Source organism: Podarcis tiliguerta, assembly GCF_965153285.1.
Source record: "Podarcis tiliguerta genome assembly, chromosome: 7".
NCBI lineage: Eukaryota > Metazoa > Chordata > Lepidosauria > Squamata > Lacertidae > Podarcis > Podarcis tiliguerta.
The window spans coordinates 62,803,040-62,825,512 of NC_139540.1; the positions used below are offsets into that span (position 1 = coordinate 62,803,040).

The 22,473-nt window shown below is 43.6% G+C and overlaps 1 protein-coding gene across 3 annotated transcripts in view; it reads right to left on the minus strand.

Annotated features, from left to right (window-relative positions):
- Positions 1-22,473, minus strand: part of FARS2 (phenylalanyl-tRNA synthetase 2, mitochondrial) — a 186,839-nt gene that overhangs the window by 135,399 nt on the left and 28,967 nt on the right. For 2 of the 3 annotated variants that reach the window (XM_083449538.1, XM_083449539.1), the window contains exons 2-4: positions 15,820-16,027; positions 14,818-15,450; positions 2,357-2,516 (exon numbers count right to left, since the gene is read on the minus strand). In XM_083449538.1, the coding sequence (XP_083305664.1) occupies positions 2,357-2,516; positions 14,818-15,450; positions 15,820-15,837 (811 nt within the window). In that variant the 5' untranslated portion in view covers positions 15,838-16,027. The remainder of the gene's footprint in view (positions 1-2,356; positions 2,517-14,817; positions 15,451-15,819; positions 16,028-22,473) is intronic. The other variant, XM_083449540.1, reaches the window with a different exon arrangement.

The following is a 22,473-nucleotide window of genomic DNA, read 5'->3' on the forward strand; positions in this document are numbered from 1 at the left end:
ACATGATCCCTCGGAGTTGGCTCCTATGCAACACATCCCATGGTCAGGGATGATGGGAGTTGAAGTCCAGCAACATTTGGAAGGCCACGGGTTATAGGAACACGGGATTTATAGGAACAACAGGTAAAGATGCATGGTAATAATTAAAGGGTCAATGTGACTACAAAGGCTTATCGAGAGGGTTGTTGTTGTTTTTTGCTCGAGTGGCTCCTGGTCTAGTGCTGTACGAGATGTTCTTCGATTATTTGTTTATTTGCTATATTTGTACCTCTCCTTTTCTTTGAGACATTCAAGGCAGCATACATGGTCCTCTACCTTGATTTCATTGTCACAACAACCCTGTGAGGTAGGTTAGGCTGACAGATAGTGACTGTCCCAAGGTCATCCAATAAGTGGGGAATTTGGACACGAGTCTCCTCAATCCTAGCTCCAACCGTGTAGCCAGGCATATGCAGACAATTAAGAAAAAAATATATTTTTTGTAGCAGTTAGCAGGTGATCTGTAAGTTTAAATTTTACAAGATGTTAATCTGTGTGTGTGTGTGTGTGTGTGTGTGTGTTGTAAACAGCATCGCCTTGGTTTTTTCCTAATGAAATCATGGTACACAAGTATTTCTTTTTAAATAAACAAACATTATGACCGTGACACAACACATCAAATTCGTAGGGAGAACAAATCCGAGAGAAAGCCACAAACGCTTTGCAGTATACATTGCTTTGCCATGTTGCTGAAGATCAATTACATTTCTATACATATTAAAAGAAGTGTGGATGAATGGCAATCCATTATCCAGCATTGTATTTACAAGGGAGGCAGCCTTAGGCAAGTCCCTATTATTTTGGACTCAGCTGGATAACACCGGCCTTACCGGCTGCCAAGATTACTGAGAAAGTGAGGGCATGGGAAGAGCTTTGAAGGGCCATAGATCAGAGGTGGAGAACATGCTTTGCATGGCAAAGGTTCCAGATTTAAACCCCCACCCTCCGCCTCAGCTTCTCCAGATACAGCAACGAAAAACTCCCATAAAAAGCTCACATATAACCAGCCCAGAATTATAAAGCATGATAACAACAGTCCGCAATTAAGCAGTTCAATTAAAACCAATCTATAAAACCAAATGAGAAGGAATCTTCAGAGGCCATTTGAACATCGTACAGTAGAGGCTTGTCTTATCCTACATGTGCAGTCCACAAATATGAGGCCACTGTTTAAAAGTCCCTGTTTTGCTGGCCATTGGAAAGATTGCTTATTGCCCTGTTTACCTTCAGTGTAATGTTGTCATCAGGTGCACACAAAAAACCCAATACATTTTATCCAGGTTCATGTACAAAGCGAGTCTCAAAGCAGAGAGGTGACGTGGGTTGATTGTATAAAGCAAAAATGAGAAGTATTCATACAAACCCCAAACAGGAAAATTATTGACAGTAAAAAAGGACTGTTAGACACCTTATTATTTGTGTAGGAGTTTTAATTACAACATTCTTTGCTAGATTTTCTGCTAAAAATAACTCTCTTTAACAGCTTCCAAACGTGCCAACATATTGCATGAATTCTAACACTAACTGTGTTTCCCTGATAGATATTTATGTCAGCAATGAATACAAGATTTTTGCTGGGCCTCAGAGCAGAGTCCCGTATTCTATGGTAACAATTCCTGTCACCCCTGAGGACTGGCCATCCCGGCTGAGGCTGGCTAGTCAGTCTACGCTGATGGACAAAGGCTCTCCAGATTTTCAGACAGAAATCTATCCTGAACCTACATAAGAGATGCTGGAAATGTTCTGCGCCTGATATTGTCATGGACACAAAGGAATGGTGGGAGGAACTAGCTAGGGAGCCATGGAGGGAAGAAGGCTCAGAACCGATGGAGTGGTGGTGGGACAACAATGAGTGGTCAAACAGAGAAGAAGGAAGAAGAGGAAGAAGAAGAAGAAGAAGTGTCGGAAGCTAAAGAGTGCAATTCTTGAGAGCACGGATTGTTTGTGGCAAAAGGTATCGTCCAGGTGCTGTGATATCATCAAAATGGGTTAGGAGATACAGTAAAATTAGTGGACCCTAGTTAGTCATGCCCATTAATGTCAATGGGTCTACTCTGAGCCTGACTAACATTAGCTACAAGCCAACGAGCCTGTTGTTTGCTTCAATTGTTTTCCAGGGATGGATAAAATGGGCATCACTAGTGAGCAACACTGAGATTGGGGAGCAGTTGGTGTTTCCGGGGATGCTGTCAGCACTGATGCCTTGGTTGCTGCATTAAACCATTTCAACTGCTGTTGGCTGAAGGAAGCATACAGCATTGCAAGTATGTCGGGACCACGTTAGCAGGATCATAGGACCAGCGCATGAGACACTTACCATCACCAAAGAGATGAGCCACAAGTTTTGTCAAGGCCATTTTCAAGCTGTGTTCCATGAGCCTTGCTGCTTCCATGGTGTGTGTCTCTTGCTTGTGAGCTGTGCGGTGGCCTTGTTCAAACAAGCAGAAGCTTTCTCCACCACCCACATTGCTGAATAGCTGTTGAAAAAAAAAAGAAAAAGGAAAGAATGAAAACAATCTCAGCGTCGGTACAGCCCTTTCTGAATATTCAAAGCACTTTGCATATTTTATATGGGTTATCTTTACAAACTGACCTGTGAAGTTAAGGTCGAGCATTTTCGCTTTAGATACTTTAAATATGAATTGCTGTTGCATTTCACAGATTTTCATTCCGCAGTGAGTTCATTCCCACTCAAGTCTCATTCCAGCAAGTTCATTTCAAGACAAGTGTTGTTCGAATTGAAGGCTTCCCAGTTCGCACTCTTAGCAACTATCCCTCAACCTCTGACTGCAGGGGTGGAGAACCTGTGGCCCTCCAGTTGTTTCTAGGCTACAACACCCATCATACTTGACAATCAAGCATGCTGGCTGGGGTTGAAGGGAGTTGTAGCCCAACAACATCTGGAGTTCCCTAGTCCTGCCTTCGAAGATGCAGAGAAAACCCCGAAAATAACCAGAGTGTGCTTATAATGAATGCTCCTGATAGCGTACAAAACTGCTAGAAAAATGTATTAATCATCACAACCTACCTGCAAGGTAGGCTTCAGAGAAAGTGGGAGAGAGAAATATGCTCCCTGGGGCAATCAGGAGCTAGAGTTGAGCAGTTCCAAGTTTTATTGCGGCAAAAGCCAGTAACACTAAACACCACAAGATCAGACAAAAAGAATTCAACAATGGCATCAGAAAAGAGGGGGGGGGAGGATTACACAAGGGAACTTCGCATTGTGCCATTCAACAGAGGAGATTTACGCTTCCTGATTACTAAAGTGCAAAATTTGGCCACCTCATATGATATTGAGCTTGAGGAATCTTCCAGAAGGTATTTTCATAAAATTTTGGGGGAGGATTCCAAATAATGTTGTAGGGGTATAAATTTTGATAAAAGCGGCCAAATAAATTGAACTCGTTCTTCACTATAAAATTTGCAAAATAGAAGGATGTGTGTGACAGATTCTACCTTATTAGACATACAGGGGCAGAGACGCGCATGCATTGGTACCCGCGTGAATTTGCCGTGCAGCGCTGCTGAGGGCATTGTCTCAAAGCGGGCTCTAGAAAAAGCCCATCTATAAGCTTCGTTAGTGATGTTAGTTAAGTAAGGGGCAGCTGCAAAATTAGGCCAAGCTTTTAAACATCTATACGTCTCCGGGAGTAGGGCGTCTTCTTGTTGTAATTCGACATCGTAAAGTCTCTGAGTGATAATTGCTTTTGCCTTGTTCAGAGTTCCAATAAAAAGATTTTCAGGGTTTAGGCCAATTTGTTGGAGTTGAGCAGTGATTTGAACCAAGGTATTCCTAACCCAAGCTCAGTAATTTATCTCAAACCTCTCCCCCCCCCACTTCAATGCCTTTGCTTTTAAAAATGCAGTCACTATATGTGCCCCTGTGGTCGCATTCAGGCAGCAGTTTCTCCTTTCAACCCAGCCCTTAAAAGAACAGAGAATGGCTTGGGTTTCCTTACATCACCGTTGAAGAAAAATGTTGTTGCCAAGAATTGCTAGAAGGGACAATGTCAGTACCAAAGTCTGGGGTGTTTTGTTTTTTTGTTTTGTTTTTTGGTGGGTTGGGGGCTTAGGATGTTTCGTAAGGGGTCAGAATACATTAATATAAGGCTTGCCCTGAGGAGAAATGATGCAGTGGGGGCAGAGTGTAAGACCATCAGTAATATAATAATAATAATGATGATGGTTTGTTTGTTTATTTATTTGTACCCCGCCAATCTGGCAGGGTTTCCCCAGCCACTCTGGGTAGCTCCCAAAAGAATATTATTGTTTTTAATAATAATAAAGTGATAAAACATCAAACATTTAAAACTTCCCTAAACAGGACTGCCTTCAGGTGTCTTCTAAAAGTCAGATAGTTGTTTATTTCCTTGACATCTGGTGGGAGGGCGTTCCACGGGGCAGGCGCCATCACGGAGAAGGCCCTCTGCCTGGTTCCCTGTAACCTCACTTCTCGCAGTGAGGGAACCACCAGAAGGCCCTCGGAGCTGGACCTCAGTGTTCGGACAGAACGATGGGGGTGGAAACACTCCTTCACGTATACTGGACCAAGGCCGTTTAGGGCTTTAAAGGTCAACACCAACACTTTGAATTGTGCTCAAAAATGTACTGGGAGTCAATGTAAGTCTTTCAAGACCAGTGTTATATGGTCTCGGCAACCACTCCCAGTCACCAGTCTAGCTGCCACATTCTGGATTAGCTGTAGTTTCTGGGTCATCTTCAAAGGTAGCCCCACGTAGAGCACATTGCAGTAGTCCAAGCGGGAGATAACCAGCGCGTGCACCATTCTGGCAAGAGTGTCTGCGGGTAGGTAGGGTCTCAGCCTGCGTACTAGATGGAGCTGGTAGACAGCTGCCCTGAACACAGAACTGACCTGTGCCTCCATGGAGAGCTGTGAGTCCAAAATGACTCCCAGGCTGCACACCTGGTCCTTCAGGGGCACAGTTACCCCATTCAGGACCAGGGAGTAGCAATAGTTACTCTGCATTAGCATACCCACTATTACATTTTTGCCTGAATTAACCTAGCTGATTCCATTGAAAGGGGGGCCAAGATGACACAGTGCTACCTGCTGATCCTAACTGCTGTTTCCTGATCAGGGGACTTCAAAGACCTATCCAATTAGCTTCTCTCCCTGCTAAATCAAAACTCCTGAGATACAAGCCCAACTGCCTTTCATCCTGCTGCAGCCAGCCTGGACATGTCTCTTCTGAGATTGATATGACACACACACACCACCGAATCCTAGCCATTTTCTGAAGCCTTACAGAATCCTGCATGTTATCAGAGTGTGACGCTACTTCCTATCCTTTCCTATAATCTGGGAGCTTTCCACGCTATGTTGTGGGACACTTATCAAGGAGAAGAACGACAGCAAATAAGATTCCCTGACAAACAGCTGACCCACGACTGTAGCTCTTCTCCCGCAATCTCAGGGGCAGAGGCGGTGAATTCCGTTTTGATGCTTGAGGTGAGGTGGGAAGTGCCACCTTGCCCTGCTGCCCAGCCCATCGCCTCCGGCCAGCACTGATTTCCGGCGAGATCTCGCCAAGATCTCACAAGATTCTGGCAAGATATTGCTGGAAATCAGCGCCAATGGTGGCACCACTTCTCTGGCGGCAGAGGAGTCAGTGGGGCAGGCAGGGTGCATGTGGGGGCGCCGCTTAAGGCAGTGGCTTCACCCTGCCTCATGAGTGGGCTGGTCCTGCTCAGGGGAGTGTTAAGCAATGTTATGCACTGCCACACAAAAAAGAGGACACAGCTGTGCCTAATGTTTGCATAGTGCTATAATTTAAAGAGAAATATAACAATACATCTCAATGCAGTACGTTTCCGAGCACAATTCAAAGTGTTGGTGCCGACCTTTAAAACCCTAAATAGCCTCGGCCCTGTATACTTGAAGGAGCGTCTCCACCCCCATTGTTCAACCCAGACACTGAGATCCAGCCCCGAGGGCCTTCTGGCAGTTCCCTCCTTGCAAGAAGTGAAGTTACAGGGAACATGGCAGAGGGCCTTCTTGGTAGTGGTGCCCACTCTGTGGAACACCCTCCCATCAGATGTCAAGGAGATAAGTATACAGTGGTACCTCTGGTTACATATTTAATCCGTTCCGGAGGTCCGTTCTTAACCTGAAACTGTCCTTAACCTGAAGCACCACTTTAACTAATGGGGCCTCCTGCTGCTGCCGCACCGCCAGAGCACGATTTCTGTTCTCATCCTGAAGCAAAGTTCTTAACCTGAGGTACTATTTCTGGGTTAGTGGAAATCTGTAACCTGAAGCGTCTGTAACCTGAAGCGTCTGTAACCTGAAGCGTATGTAACCCGAGGTACCACTGTACAACCTTTGTGTGAACATCTGAAGGCAGGCCTGTACAGTGGTACCTCGGGTTACATACGCTTCAGGTTACATACGCTTCAGGTTGCAGACTCCACCAACCCAGAAATATTACTTCAGGCTAAGAACTTTGCTTCAGGATGAGAACAGAAATCGTGCTCCGGCAGCGCAGCGGCAGTGGGAGGCCCCATTAGCTAAAGTGGTGCTTTAGGTTAAGAACAGTTTCAGGTTAAGAATGGACCTCCAGAACAAATTAAGTACTTAACCCAAGGTACCACTGTATAGGGAAGTTTTCTAATGTTTAATGTTTTGTTATGTGTTTATATATGTTGTAAGCCGCCCAGAGTGGCGGGGCAACCTTCACACACAGACTAGTTTCTGCACACACTCACACTGCTGTTTATTCTCCAACCAGGCAAGCAAGAGGCACGATCATAGTTAAAGGAGATGTTTCATCCAGGCGAAAAGGAGGATGTAAATGAAGGCTGGTGAGAGAGATATAGCCTGGAGGAGAAACTGTGTGGACTGCAAGTGGCCCCTGGCCAGTGGCGTAGCGTGGGTTGTCAGCACCCGGGGCAAGGCAAGTAATTTGCGCCCCCTAACCCGTGGATTTGCGCCCCTAACCCTAACCCCCAGATGTTGCACCCGGTGCGGCCAGCCCCCCCTGCACCCCCCACGCTACGCCACTGCCCCTGGCTTAAAATTCCCCACCAAGTTCTAATAGTCAGTTAGAAAGTTTTGCCATTTCCTAGGGTTCGCCCCTCCCCAATGATTAAATGCCTTGTGTATGCAGTTGTGCCAAACTTCCTCTAAAGGAGGAGAATCCATACTCTAAATCCACTTAGTCTGGACCAACCCTTTTTTCTTTTTCTTTTGCAAATGCACTGCAGCCTCTAAACTGATGGATTAATAATGACACTAATGTGGAACTTGTGCATCAACAAGAACACTTCCTGCCATCACAATCACTCTCTGACACAATACAACTTGTAAGATCACACCCTGGCCCCTGCACTGTCAGTCAATGAGTGGATACTAAAGTCGATGCGTTAATAATGGAGTACCCTGGGCTGCTTACAGGGGGGAGTTTTAGTTTGGGAAGAAAACAACACAAATTATTTTAGACAGCTCGTCACATCACCTCTTGGTGTAATCATTGGGCCCTTCAGTCCACAAGCTACCAGGTGGAAAAAGCTGAGCTTGTTTATATTGCATGAATCCAGCCAACATATTTAGATAGTGAAGCTACATAATGAAGCTGGTATTCAAAAGGGGGGCAGGATATACAAATTAAAAATGTTATTAGTCCATGATTAACACACTGATGGGTATTAATTTCATACTTCCCTACATTTATTTCACTGATATACAGAAACATTTGTTACATGATCAACTATCATCCACACTTCTTCAAAGAAATGCATACTGAATTTTCAGTTATCAAGCCATACTGACAATTTTGGTGTGTGGAGCTTAAAGACATGACACTCCTAGGAAATTAAAGGGGGCCCCACTTATATTTTTCTGTCTGCTGTTTACGCTGAGCCTCAAAGTATAAGCGCTGGTGGCCTCCACTCAGGCATGATGCTAAGGCTGAAACGCTGATGGAAAAAATGTGGAAGGTGGCAGAGATCGAGAACAGCCTTTACTCAAGAGCAGAATGAAAGGAAAAACAAACAAACAAACAAACCAGAATCATTTAGCCAGTCAGCAACAACAAGAAGAAGATTGTCCCTTAGAGAACTGTGAACAAGATCGGCAACCATTTTTTCTGGCAGGACTCAAAAGCACTTAATAGACAGGTGACAAGTAGAAATTACATCATGTGATGATCACTGATTCTATGGCAATCATGGGCAAAGCTAAAGACACCCACTTCCCCATCCCATTGTGCTTCACTTCCTTCCCTCACACTGAGGATCACAATAATCGTCTTTACAGCCCAACTGAGATGCGGCAAACCATCATTTTACCTCCAAACCAGACCCTGAAAGCAGTTTAACTAGAAACCACAAGTTAGAATTTACAGTAACCCAAAATTGACACGCTCAGACATCATGGCAAGTTATAAGGATCACAAACAGTGGATGTGGGAATGGGACCAGGGGTGGGGGGGGGGAGAGAGAGCTGAAAGAAGCCCACAAACCCGAAGCCTGCTCACTATTGATGGGGCTGTGATATCTGAAGAGAGCCCATGCGCTAAGAACAGCTTCACCTGCTGAAACCATGCTTCTTGAACAGCTATGAAACACACACATGCCCTGGCACCCCAAAAGGGGGCAACCCTATCTCAGGTAGAAAAGGGAAAGCATTTAGCTACTCCAATGTCAAGAACTTTCTAGCTGAACAAAGTAGAATGCATGTTTGTTGCTTTGTTGGCTTCTGGTCCCCATTCTCATGTCACAATAAGTCATATTCTGAAATAAACCAAGATACATGCTAAGTGCAACTTCACGCCTCCCCTTCCCAAGTAGAGAAACAAACCATGGAAAACATGATTTGCAAACCAGCACTTCTGGTTTGTTCCTTTCCACATAAACCATGAATGGAAACTAGAGTTTGCTCCTGGATTACCGCTTGTGGTTTTCTTGGTTTGCAAGTCGTGCTAAGCCAGCCACTCTGTGGTTTGCTTCCCTCCTTGGGAGGGGGAGCTGTGAAACTGACATGCCTGAGCAACATGCTGCTATTCCACAGTAAACTATGGTTTATTTGAAACCATGGTGCACTGTGATGAATAAACCAGGCCTGTATCTGAGGATAGGTAAGGAAATGCCAGATTCCAGTAGTCTGTTGCCCGCTTCACCTCCACCTTTTTGCATCTCTTCCTAACCTTAAAGGGAACGCATTTCCTCCTTGCTTCCCTTCAGTTTATACTTAGCATTGGTAGTTTCTGGATATAGACCTAGTTACGCCTCTTCCCATGTGACAGCAATGGAAACAGCAACATGTCGTTCAACAAATACATGTTTCACTTTGTTCATCTTAAGCATCTTTATTATGTAAACACCAGTGTGCACTTCTGAGATGGCAACTCTGCATCTTCCTCTAAATAATCAGATGCTGAAGGCAGCCAGCAACAGGAAGCTGAATTATCAGAAGGGCTCTCCCACATCCCCTCAGACGAGCTTCCCAGAAGATTACACAAAGGTTGGCATCATCTGAAACATATGCCTCAAGCTGTCCACAATATGCATGTTTTCACTTTTGCTAATTGAATCTCACTGCTGAAATAGACGCTTTCAATTTGCATTAGCTCCCTCTGGCGGAGAGAACACCACGTTGAACTTAAAAGCGGCACACCTTAAAAAAAATGTGAGACAATTTTTACAGTCAAGTTTTAAAGACATGGTCTCCATATAAACTCTTCTGGCAGAGTTAGAAGGTCTGTGTCAGGCAGGCAGGGAACTGTGTACCCTCCAAATGTACTCCCCTACTCTTCTACATGTGACTTCAGTTCCTGCTGCTGCTGCAGTGTCTTTTGCAAAAAGGAAAAACACAGCATTCACTAGAAATTGAGTGTGGCACATATAACTTTCAGGCTGAAGTTATTGCAAGGGATCAGTAGCCGATGGAGTCTTAAGGCAGTGCTCACCTGACCTGCATTGCTGCTGCTTACTGGAAGGTAAATGGGGAGACGTAGCAGTGAGGTCAATGCAGTGCAAACCCACCAGCAGGAATGCCACATTGGCTCTGCCAGTGTGTCTGCACTGTGCTGACCTTGCCTCTCCCAGTAAGCAGCAGAGATGCAATGACTGCAGGTCAAGAGAACCCCATGCCCCACCATCCCATCAGCTACTGCTGGGGGTGGTAACCAGTCAAAACTCGACTCTCCTGCCCAAAATGCTGTTTTGCTGGTCAACTGTCAAAACAGAAAGACATACAGTCAGGGACAAAAATGTACATGTCCAGAAGCAGACTTATTTTTGCAGAATATGCAATATTCAGATGGGTACTTTGCACATTCCTGGGAGCGCACCATCTTGAAAAATCAGACAGGAAATGCCACTGCAGAAATTCAGAGTCACTGTGTCCTTAAACCCAGCTTGGCTGGGGAGGAGGGAAGACGCTAGCTCCTTTCACGGTGGAAAAACAACTCTGAACCATTTCAGAGTCGCCCAGTTTGAGGTGCTGAGATATTTGACACAAAAAGCTGTCCAACTTATTACAGATCCACTGGGAAAGAAAAATATGCAAGGCTAATGCGGTATATTTCATTCCTTTCCACTAACATACTCCCACATTTTTGAACTCTTCATCACTCCTTTGCAGAAGCATCACTTGCACAAATAAAGTAAAACAGAGGTTACACAAGATCAGAGAAAAGAACATTATCATATTTTAGTGTTAAACCAGAAGTGCTGGGGGAGGAAGCATATTGGAAGCTGGGGGAGGAACAAATTGTACAGGGCTTTGCAATATCCTTCCTGTGTGTAGAAGGCACAACCTACAGAGCATAAAAAGCAACTGTCCTCCTTCTCAAGGGACAGGTGTTAGAGGTAAAGGTCAAAGTAAAGGACCCCTGAACGGTTAAGTCCAGTCAAAGGTGACTATGGGGTTGCGGTGCCCAACTTGCTTTCAGGCTGAGGGAGCCGGTGTTTGTCCACAGACAGCTTTCCAGGTCATGTGGCCAGCATGACTAAACCGCTTCTGGCACTACAGAACACATTATGGAAACACAGAAACGCCATTTACCTTCCCACCGCAGTGGTACCTATTTATTTACTTGCACTGGCGTGCTTTCGAACTGCTAGGTTGGCAGGAGCTGGGACAGAGCAATGGGAGCTCACCCCGTCGTAGGGATTCGAACTGCGACCTTCTGATCAGCAAGCCCAGGAGGTTCAGTGGTTTAGACCACAGCCCCACCTGCCACCCAAGGTGTTTGAAGCACCAGAGCAGATGCTCAGAAGTTCGGCAAACAGTCCTTGTGCTGGTGTTTTTCGTTTGGTCTTATGGTCCCTTCATATATTCCCAAGTGGAACATCTCCCTATGTATAAAAGATATACAAGCTTTCAGGGTAGGAACAGCCAGAAAACCAACAGATGCACTTCAGGGACATATTTCAAGAACACACATACGTGTACACACACATATTTAAAAAGATGTTGTCTGCATATTTTACTCTCACGAAGAATTTTGTCGCAAGTTAAATATCTCTATATTTACTTCTCAGCTCACGAAAGAAAGCAACATAATGTTATGCAAAGAAAGCTCCATGCAACCCTCCCAGAAACATATTTGCCTGGCTGAGTGCTTAGCAAAACTGCCGCAGAATACATCAGACGTTAGCATTCAGCAATAACATCTCAGTCACTCTCTCGAGAAAAATCATCTCCCTATTACATTCTGTAACAAAACAAAATGACAGACGCTGCGGACACTTTCTAGATATAAACTATGAGGATAGTGCAGTCCTGTGGTGCCCATTTAATACTGGTGTGCTGAATCAAGCCAAAAGCAAAAAAAAATTTTGAAAAAGTATGTCCTGGTCTGTAAAAAAAGAAAAAGAAAAGAAAAGAAAAGCTTCGTTTTCCTGCAAGAAGCTAACCACATCATAAGCCGTGCTGAAGAACATAACCATTTTCTATGCAAGGCTCAGCAGTTCATCACTGCAGCCAACCCAACTGAATATCCAACCACTTCCCACTCTCTTCAGTGCCAAGAAAGTTCTCTCTCATCCAGCATTTACTCCTAGTATAATTAATACAGAGGTGAAATGTGTCTCTAATCTATACTTTTAAAGTTGGTGGTATAAAAATGGCAAAGAAAATAACATGCCCAGAGTGTGGAGAAATAGGAATACTCTTTGCATTACTCAGGAGTGCTTACTAGCTGTGATTGCAACACCAAGACCCAAAAACTTGCTTTAAGCCAGCAGGTGGCTTGGTCGCACCCTGAGCAAGATTTTTTATTCCACCATTTCAACTCAGTTTTGAAAGTAGCCTCCTTTTTCACACACACACACACACACACACACGACGTTCTGCCATGGGGCAAGTGGTTCTGCTGCTCCCCGCGTCCCAGTCCCATGAAACTAGGTTCTGTGGTTCTCTGAATCCGAGCATTTGTTTAGAATAATTGGATCAAGCATGACATGCGTTTGGAGACCTTCTGCTTATTGGCTTCCTGTAAAAACAAGTTTAATGGCTGCAATCTTCACAATGTGAGGGGGGAGGGAATCTACATGGCAGAGAGTGTTGTGAGAAGTCCTAGGGAAATGAGATATATTGCTCCAATCCCATAATAGCTCTAGTGCATCTGATCCACACCCACCCACTTTGAGAAGAGTCCAAACATTTGTGCCCTTGTATAATGGAATCCAATCCACTGAGAACAGAAAAGGGCGAAAACTGTACTCAATAAATAATAATAATGTTGTATTCACACCTTCCTTCTGTTCCTTTCTAGGGCATTATAAAGATTGATATCAAATGCTAAGGGATTGCCTTCCTTATGCACACATGTAATGATTAAGCATGGTGGAGACTTTTAAAAACCAGCCACTATGAAATGCAAGCCAATTCGAAGGGGGCTGGTTAGGCATTGCCAAAAAAATATCTACATCACACACACCCAAAAAAGGACAAACAAGAATACCAATTTGCATATGGTCATTTATATGTACAGGCACAAACTTAGAAAGAATTGCTGTAATTTAAGCAGGAATACAATACATCGTGTTAAGTTGTGGGTGAACATATCAGATGACACAGCAATTCTCCAAACAGCTCTTGTTTATTCACAGGTCAGAACAGAACTGAACTGAAGGGTTCAGCCAGCCTGTTTATATAGACCTCCAGTACAACGTAACTGTAACAACTTTCTGTAACTATCCAATCACTGAATGTCACTTTCGATCCCTTATTTGCATATGTGGACCGGAACTATCTACAGTATCCCCCTGCTGGCCCAGGGTGAGAACTTCAGTACATAACACATCTGACCCTAGTGGGGAAGACATTGTGCCTCTGTTCAGCTGACGGTCAACTTTCAGGCTGCTGCTTCCCCATTTTATGGTTCATTATCTTTAAACTTTTATGGTTTACTATCTTGGACTGGACAGTCCTCAAATAAAGGACACCTTCAAACAGAGGACTCACAACCCTTCAAAACGGAGGATTAACAGGATTAAGCTTACATATATTTCCATATAATGTCCATGTTTTTAGCCATTAAACGTGCCACTATAATTTTCACCGAAAGGCCCTCCTATATAGTATTTTGAGGGAGTTAACACAAGGCCTACAATTTTTGAGACTACACTTCAGATTTGAAATCCTACTGACACTGTTCTAGAGTGGTTAAAAAGATAAAGATTTATGTTATATGGTGCAGAGATCCCATAAACCAGCAAGAAAGACATACTTTCTTCTATTTTGCAATTTATGTTACCTAGAGCACTTATAACTTTCCTCCTGGCAATGAGATAGGCATTTTTTAGGAGACATATGCTCTTTTAAAAACGAGAATGACTAATATTCTGAGCCGCACAAACCCAAACATTTTTGCTTTCCAGTGATAAACAAAGATATGGTTTGTTGCCATTCTGTTGTAACAGGAGTTAATGAGCTCAACTGGGGGTGGGGGGGGGACCTCTGTCTGTGCCACGAATGTGATTAGCCCAGAAGCTGCAGAGTGGGATCGAAGAAACCTCTGGTCAAGAGACTGGCTCATGATGGAGACAGGCCTGAATGCCCATCTTGAGAGCAGAAATGCTTTTCTGTGTGAGAAGCAGAAATGCTGACAAGGCCTCAAATGAGCTAAGACAAAGCGCCATTGTAAAAGAGGTACAAGACTCCATGTAGCTTAGCAGAGCTGGGTGACCATCATGAATTCCCCCTGTACCCCGATAAGGCTTGGTATCATGTTAGCCGCTAAAACAATGGGGAACTGCTTCTGCGGGTGTCTGTCCTGTGATTGACCAATATGATTATTGTTTCAACATTTTTAATGTTTGCTGTCCTGGGCTCCTTTGGGAGGAAGGGGACAGTAGAAATGAAATACAGTGGTACTTGAAGCCTTGAAGTACAGTGGTACCTCGGGTTACATACGCTTCAGGTTACAGACTCCGCTAACCCAGAAATAGTACCTCGGATTAAGAACTTTGCTTCAGGATGAGAACAGAAATTGCACGGTGGCAGCGCAGTGGCAGCGTGAGGCCCCATTAGCTAAAGTGGTACCTCAGGTTAAGAACAGTTTCAGGTTAAGAATGGACCTCCAGAACAAATCAAGTTCTTAACCCAAGGTACCACTGTAAAGATATACTATCAATCCTTCTGAACCTGTTGAAGGTGCCATGATGGGAACAGCTAACATGGTGCCCTTCAAGTGTTGTTGAACAACAACTCCCATCATTCCTAATCATTTACTGGGCTGGGTGGAACCAATGTGAACCAGAACCCAACAACATCAGGGAGGGCACCATGTTGGCTAGACCCTTTCTTACCTCGTGGTCGGAGAAGAGCCGGACACCTTCTAGCTGGTGGAAGACTGGGTAGTGGCTGCTATCAATCTGATCTCGACGGTAAACATCTCCCACAACCAGAAAGGCATCGAGTCCCGAGTGCATCAAGTCCCACTGGTGGGCAGATGTGTGGGCTCTTAGGATGTGGGTACGATTCAGGTAGTAATTATCCCCTTTCTTCCTGCTAGGGTGGTCTTTTGGAATAAGCAGCCTGTCAAAATTCTGCTCAACGGTGACCACCGGAGGCAAATCATCGTACACAGAGAAGAGCGGCGTCCCAAAGCGCCCAATATATTGCTTGTAGAAGTGGTCTTTCACACGCTCTTTCATCAGCCACAAAGGGTGATGCTTTTGGTTGTGCAAGTTTTCCCCCACCTTGGAAAGAATCTTCTTTGTGACATTGGTGTAGTCATCTGGGAGATAAGATTTGCCAAGAACTTCCACTGCGTCTGTTATGGAGGTGCTGGCAGCAAAACCTGAAGATATTCGCCGGCACCGTGCAGGACTGAAACTGGAAGGTCTTCTTCCCAGAAGTCCCCATGATGGAACCATTCTGCCACAGCCAAGTATTTGCATTAAGTTTCTGGATGCAGACATTGCAGGGTTCTTTATATGCTGGAGGAAGTAGAAAATCAAATGCAAATAATGAACCAGAAGAAAACATAACATAAGGTATGACTGTATATGAGTTTTAGTCTACTCAGTCACAAAGAAAAGCTGATGAAATTATTCCATCACAGTTCTATAATGTAAGAAAATTATTAATGCTTTGGGAGTGCAGCAAAAACTAGCAGTGGTCCAGAGACAAAGTGGGGGGAACCCTGCTGTTGTTGTTGTTGTTTGGCAAATGGGTTGGGAAAGAGTCTTCCCAGGACTTTGGGGAGCAGAGGCTAGCAGATGTGTTAAATAGCACTATTCTAAATGGACCAAGAAATATGTTCATTTTAACTTCCCAATTAAAGCAAGCCAAAGCAAAACACTTACCTGGACAAACAGCACCATTTTGGAACATCAGAAGATGTGTGCCTCTCAAATAGTGTTGATAAACAAGATATGCCCAATAGGCGTTGACTGATTATATTCCAGATACAGTCTTTGAAAATGCGGCCAATAATTCTCATACACGAGAAGCGATTCAAGGATAATTTATGTGGTTTCTTCTGTCTCTCTGCAGGAGATTGCCAACCAATTACTATGGGAAGGAGAAGGAGGTAAATAACGTGAATGTTGAGTAACAAAGACCATGATCAAAAACATTTGTAATTTCTTCACAAAGCTTTCCATAATGGCTGATTGGGACGCAAAGCTGCAGTAAAAACTGAGTCATCCCATTTGTACTCTCTACTGCCTACTTCACCAAACTGTATACTGAACAAAAAGCCACAAGCTCACACCTTGTCTACCCACCCTACACAAATCTCAGACTGAGAGCCAGGGAGCTAATCTGAAGTCTGCCTCACTCAACCTCTTGCCCTCTTCTGCTGACCAGATGGTGGGTGAGAAACATTCCAGGAACTCACCTGCCCATGCAGGAGAAGGCAAATGCTACAACTAGTTGCTAGAAGATTACAAATGGCGGCAGCAGAAGACTATCCGGCTCCACATATTCCCTCATGAAGAGGATTATAAGTGAATCAGGCCTCAAAATAGGGCAAATTTGCAGGATTAGATAGGCCAGGTGTCAAGAGGGAGGCATATAGGGCCGGTGCTAATGTGTGAGGCAATCGCCTCAGAAGGCGAATGGATTGGAGCAGTAGTTCCTGGCTCCATACCCCTGCCAGCCATTCCCCTCTGCTGCCATATATCCTGTCCTGCCCCCAGTAATCTGGGTGTCTGTCTTAGGTGCAATGGAGGAGGCTATTCCATCACTGGTGTTCAAAGGAGATTCACCTGCAAGTCTAGTCAGCATCACAGTGTCCTTTACCCCAGGCAGCAAAATGTCTGGAGAGAGCCCTAGAGACATCACTCGGCATCTGCAGAGCCCCATAATCTTGGCCTCCTGGTCCAAGTCAGATGGGTTTTGCACCAAGATTCTTTTTCTCAATTAACTAAAACTACTACTATAAATGGTAAGCATCTCCCAAATTCCTATGTTTCATTAGCACTCTTTCTTGGAAATCATTGCTGATGGGCTCCAGATGGACTATTAAATATACAGTTTTTTGTAAACTGACAGGTTGGGCCCAAATCCCTTAAAGCCGTTCATTTCTCCCTTCTGTCCAAAAAATACTTAATGGACAGAAAATCCCTAACAACCCTGAAATGCTGTGGAACATATGAGGAAAGTAAGGCTGCCTTCTTTTAGTGATCTGACAAACTTCTGTTGCGCAAGAGAAGTTCTACCAGTGTAACATATGCTAAAAACAAAATAATAGACATATGCTAAAATTATCAAGTTTGGGCATTTACCAAGCTGTTTAGCAACTCAACTAAGTTTTTTTCCCCCCAGCATACAAACTTGTCTGAGCATAAGGTTGTAAATGCTATAGTTGATGATATACTTTGCTTAAATCATCTCTGGTTAAAATGGGACATAAATTAGGAAAAGGTAACATACAATTCACAGGTTATGGCTAGCCCAAAGAAAGACATCAGAACTTTTTTAAATGGTGGTTCTAAGAAAGGTGCTAATGTGCATTAACTATTACCATTAGTTGTTTCTGGAAAAAAGAGCTAATTCGAATTATCTACCTTATTTACTAAAATGTAATGTGCACCTTTTTGGCCAAATTATGTCTTGAAAATTAGAGTGTGCATTAGATTTGATGGCGCGTTTACATTCACCAGCAAATACTTTTTTTGTTTAAATGTTTTGAAAATTGAGGTGCGCATTAGATTTGATGGCTCATTGGAGTCACGTAAATACGGTTCTTCAGTTTTCCAGTACTGCCCCCATCCTCTGAACATGGATGTTCAGGAGCATGGGCTAGCTATTGTAAGCAAAAATTGAGGTGCTCAAGTAAACTGGTACACTTGGGAGCAGAAGCTGTTCAGAATACAAAACTATCAATCAATCAAAATTTATTATACCGTCACAGAACGGTTAAAAACAAGGCAGAATACCAAGAACGCTGTTTTTCTGACACAAATTCAGATAAAATACATATATAGAAACAGTGGGAGAAAGCCAAACCACACCTGAACTGGCAAAATCCTTTTATGAATCTTTGCAGGAGAAAACAGAAATGTGACAGTTAATTTCCTTTACTGTGTTGTTTGTCTCAATCAATAAAAAAAAGGCCAAATACCACTCAAAAGTCTCTCCTGGGTATTTTGATAAAGTCAGAGTGAATAATCAATTTTGTTCATCTCTATAAAATATACGTTTAAAAAACCATTTCCCCCCTATCCATTCATTCCCACAGGACAGATCTTTATTATAAGGAATACCCACACCCCTGCAAAGAGTCATCTAGTCCTAGAAAAAAGCCACCAGCTGGCATTTGGGCACAGTCAAGTTATCTAAATAATTGGCATGACCCTGAACAAACCAAGACAAAGTGCAGAGCAAGTTTTACAATCAGCACCCACAAAATACTGTGGGTGGGGAGGGGGGCAGATATCAGACTTGTTGAATCTACTTTGTTTTTTTACTAAGATTCTAAGATCTACCAACCAGAGCCAGGCACCAAAGCGAAATATTTAGAACCAAAAGAATAAGTACGTTTTGCATCTAGGAATTTGTAGTCAGTACTGCATTCATAGTCTGTTTTATAAAAAAAATGATGCAGAACAGCTGGACTCCTTCAATTTATTAAAATATTCCAGGTTGGGGGTAAGTGGTCTGCTAGCAGGCAACATGGAGGTATAAATCTACAGCTCCCCTAGACCGAAAAGATCTTATGTCATTTCAGTGATAGGACAAATCTCCCTGATTGCATTTCAGAGGAGATGTCATCAAAATCATTGGAAACTTAAAACACCAAACAAGTCCAAAAACTCGAGTTGTCGGCAGTGAAACTGACATGGTTCTGATGGGTGGTTCAAGAGGTAGCAAGAGATTTTGCAACGGTTTGCTAATTTGGACAAATGGAACAGACTTATTAAGAAAACTATGTTTAGGCATAAGATGAAACGAGGTCCTAGTTATCCTCCTTTGTTGACCTATTATCAGGCTTGTCATTTAAAACAGTTGTTATATAAGGGGTCTTTCAGTTCCATGGCTGCAAGCAGAAATTTACAATAACAACAACAACAACAATTTATTTATACCCCACCCATCTGGCTGGGTTTCCCCAGCCACTCTAGTCCATCAGGCCAACATGCCGTTCCATAAGTTGAACATAACAGTGCTTCCGACCATAGAAAATCCCTTTTCTATGGAAGGTTGGACTAAATAGGCCAAAAAGACTGCCACCTTTAGAGTCACTCTGAGTTCCAAATCTGGAATATAAGGAAATCGAGCAGGTTGATAAATTCCTTCACTTCCCAGGTTGGGGAGATGCAGACCACTGTAGGCTGTCAGATTTATTTAAGGATGGTAACCCTTTAAGACTGCAATAGATCACCCGTATCTTGAGAGCCTTTCACCCATCTTGGCTTCAAATATTGAAGATCCAGCACTCTACCCAGAAGTGAGGCATATGTCAGACGAGCATTAAGAGTGGTATGAATAATCATGTATTCAGTCTGGCTATAATATGAAAGCGATGGTCTCTATTGTTTATAACGAGCTTACTGTAGAGATGGTTGGCACTCCCATGAGTGCTAAAATGGTATGAGAGTTAGCTTTAGGATGGGAATTCCTGCTGATGCTTGGGATGCAATGTGGCAGAATCCACCATACAAGTTCATTTCAGCTCATATTCAAGAAGCTGCATTCAAAGCGATTCACAGATGGCACTGGACGCCACTTCAATTACACAGAATAAATTTGGCTATCTCAGTGGAACACTGGTGGGGCTGTGGTGGAAAAGGTGGTCTTTATCATTTAAGGTGGGTGTTGCAAATTAGTCAAACCTTTCTGAGAGGTTGCTTTTGCAAAAGCTTTGATCATCACTGGGCAAATACACCCCCTGACACAGCTCTCGCACCCTTAAACTGGATAACCCTGCAAAAGTACACAGAGGGCTTCTCTCTTTACTGCTTGACCAGAGGTGGCTAGCCATTGGATAACATCCAATTTTACTCTGAATGGCTGGTAAGATAAAAATTGGGGCATGGCTCTTTCTGAATGTTTGGCATATCCGTATGAAGTGCAAAAGAAAAATGCCAAAACAGGCAAATCTAAAAGTGTTTTGGGTTCTTTCTTGACCTATGCTAATCTGGGTGGAGCCTTTTTACATACTGCTTTGTGGCGAGGGTATTTGCAAGTTTCACACTCATATCGTGTACTAAGAAACATGTACATATAAGTAAACAAAGCAAAGCTAAAAGTGTTAATAATCATTTTCTTTACTGTACAAGGATAACATGACCTTTTTTTTGCAAATTTCCTGCTGTGGCACTAAATATGTTACCAAGGGACTATATTTGTTTGTTTGTTTGCACTGTTATTATCAAAATTGAACAAAAATAATTATTTAAAACAACTTTCCAGATCAGTGTTTGGAGATAGGAAAAAAGAAACACTCTGATATAAACTGTGTTTGTGAAACAGAGATACAGTATTTTACAACTGCCCACGTTTTCACATGTACTGGAAAATGCAACACATTATTTTAATCTAAGTAGTCCTTTGCATTACACACACACTTAGGCTGTAGTTCCGCGGAGCCTCTTCTGTTTGGGAAAAAATCTGCAAATCTCCCCAGATATGCCAAAATGATGTATTCGCTTAATATCCCTGGGCACAAAGTAGGATAATGTGGTTGTGAAGAATGAGGAGGGAAGGGGAGGGGGGGAGGAGTTGGGGGAGGGGTCCATGTACTCAGTACCAATAGTTCTGTAAGCATTTCTACAGTCACAAGTTTGCAAAGAATACACAAGTTATGCCTTTTTGCAATTTCTAACGGCGTCTCAGAATGTTGCAGGCTGACTAGCTGCCTGCCTTCCACAAGCAATATATTAATCATGACAGCATCACTGGCAACACTGTGGAAACTTTAATATGAAACAAGAAAACTGGGAGCCATTTTCCTTAATAAGATAATGAGCCATCACATCTTTCTAAGTAAAGCTTTTTAAATACACAATAAATAATATGTATTTTTGTGTGTGCGCAAGTGAGAGAGAGAATAGAAAGAAACAATATTCATAGAAATCATAGAACTGAAGAGTTGGAAGGGACCATAAGGGTCATCCAGTCCAACCCACTGCAATAGACACAGATTTGCTGAGTCCCCTTAGGAAAACTGCTGTTTCTCAGCTTTAGTTCCTTGTCTATGAAGCGTGAGCAATAATGGCTTACCTCACTGAATTATTATTCAGAAAGATCAGGAAAGAATCTTACAACTAAGAAGGTTATGCTATAATGATAACCATCATACACCAGATGGTTAGGGACGCGGGTGGCGCTGTGGTCTAAACCACTGAGCCTTGGGCTTGCTGATTGGAAGGTCGACAGTTCGAATCCCCGCGACAGGGTGAGCTCCCATTGCTTGGTCCCAGCTCCTGCCAACCCAGCAGTTCGAAAGCACATGTGGTGTAGTGGTTAAGAGCGGTGGTCTCGTAATCTGGGGAACCAGGTTCGTGTCTCCGCTCCTCCACATGCAGCTGCTGGGTGACCTTGGGCCAGTCACACTTCTCTGAAGTCTCTCAGCCTCACTCACCTCACAGAGTGTTTGTTGTGGGGGAGGAAGGCAAAGGAGAATGTTAGCCGCTTTGAGACTCCTACAGGTAGTGATAAAGCGGGATATCAAATCCAAACTCTTCTTCTTCTTCACGTCAAAGTGCAAGTAGATAAATAGGTACCACTCCGGCAGGAAGGTAAACGGCGTTTCCATGTGCTGCTCTGGTTTCGCCAGAAGCGACTTAGTCATGTTGGCCACATGACCTGGAAAAACTGTGTGTGGACAAATGCCGGCTCCCTCAGCCAGTAAAGCGAGATGAGCGCCACAACCCCAGTTAAGTCGTGACTGGACTTAACTGTCAAGGGTCCTTTACCTATACTGTGTAAAATTTCTAGATACTATTATTGTTCTTTATTTTAAGGAAACCTCCATGTTCAGAGGCAATACAGTGGTACCTCTGGTTACATACTTAATTCGTTCCGGAGGTCCGTTCTTAACCTGAAACTGTTCTTAACCTGAAGCACCACTTTAGCTAATGGGGCCTCCTGCTGCCGCCGCGCCGCAGGAGCACGATTTCTGTTCTCATCCTGAAGCAAAGTTCTTAACCTGAAGCACTATTTCTGGGTTAGCGGAGTCTGTAACCTGAAGCATATGTAACCTGCAGCGTATGTAACCTGAGGTACCACTGTACTGGGAAAACTGCAAGCCGTGTCGGTTAACGTTATGTACATTTCCACAACCAATCCAGAAAGGGGAGAGGACGTGCAAGTTTCCAAACGGATTTTGGCTTCTCAATCGAATTAAACTGACAGCTTTCAGGTCAAGGAGGGGCAGGCGCCATGAAAGGTGTGTGCAGAGCTGCCGGTGCCCCTGCTTTCATTTCAGCCACACAGTACCTTCCGGCTCTACTTAGCAAACGTACATTCAGTTGTGTAAAAGAAAAAAAGGAGAAGAAAAGGAGTCATCT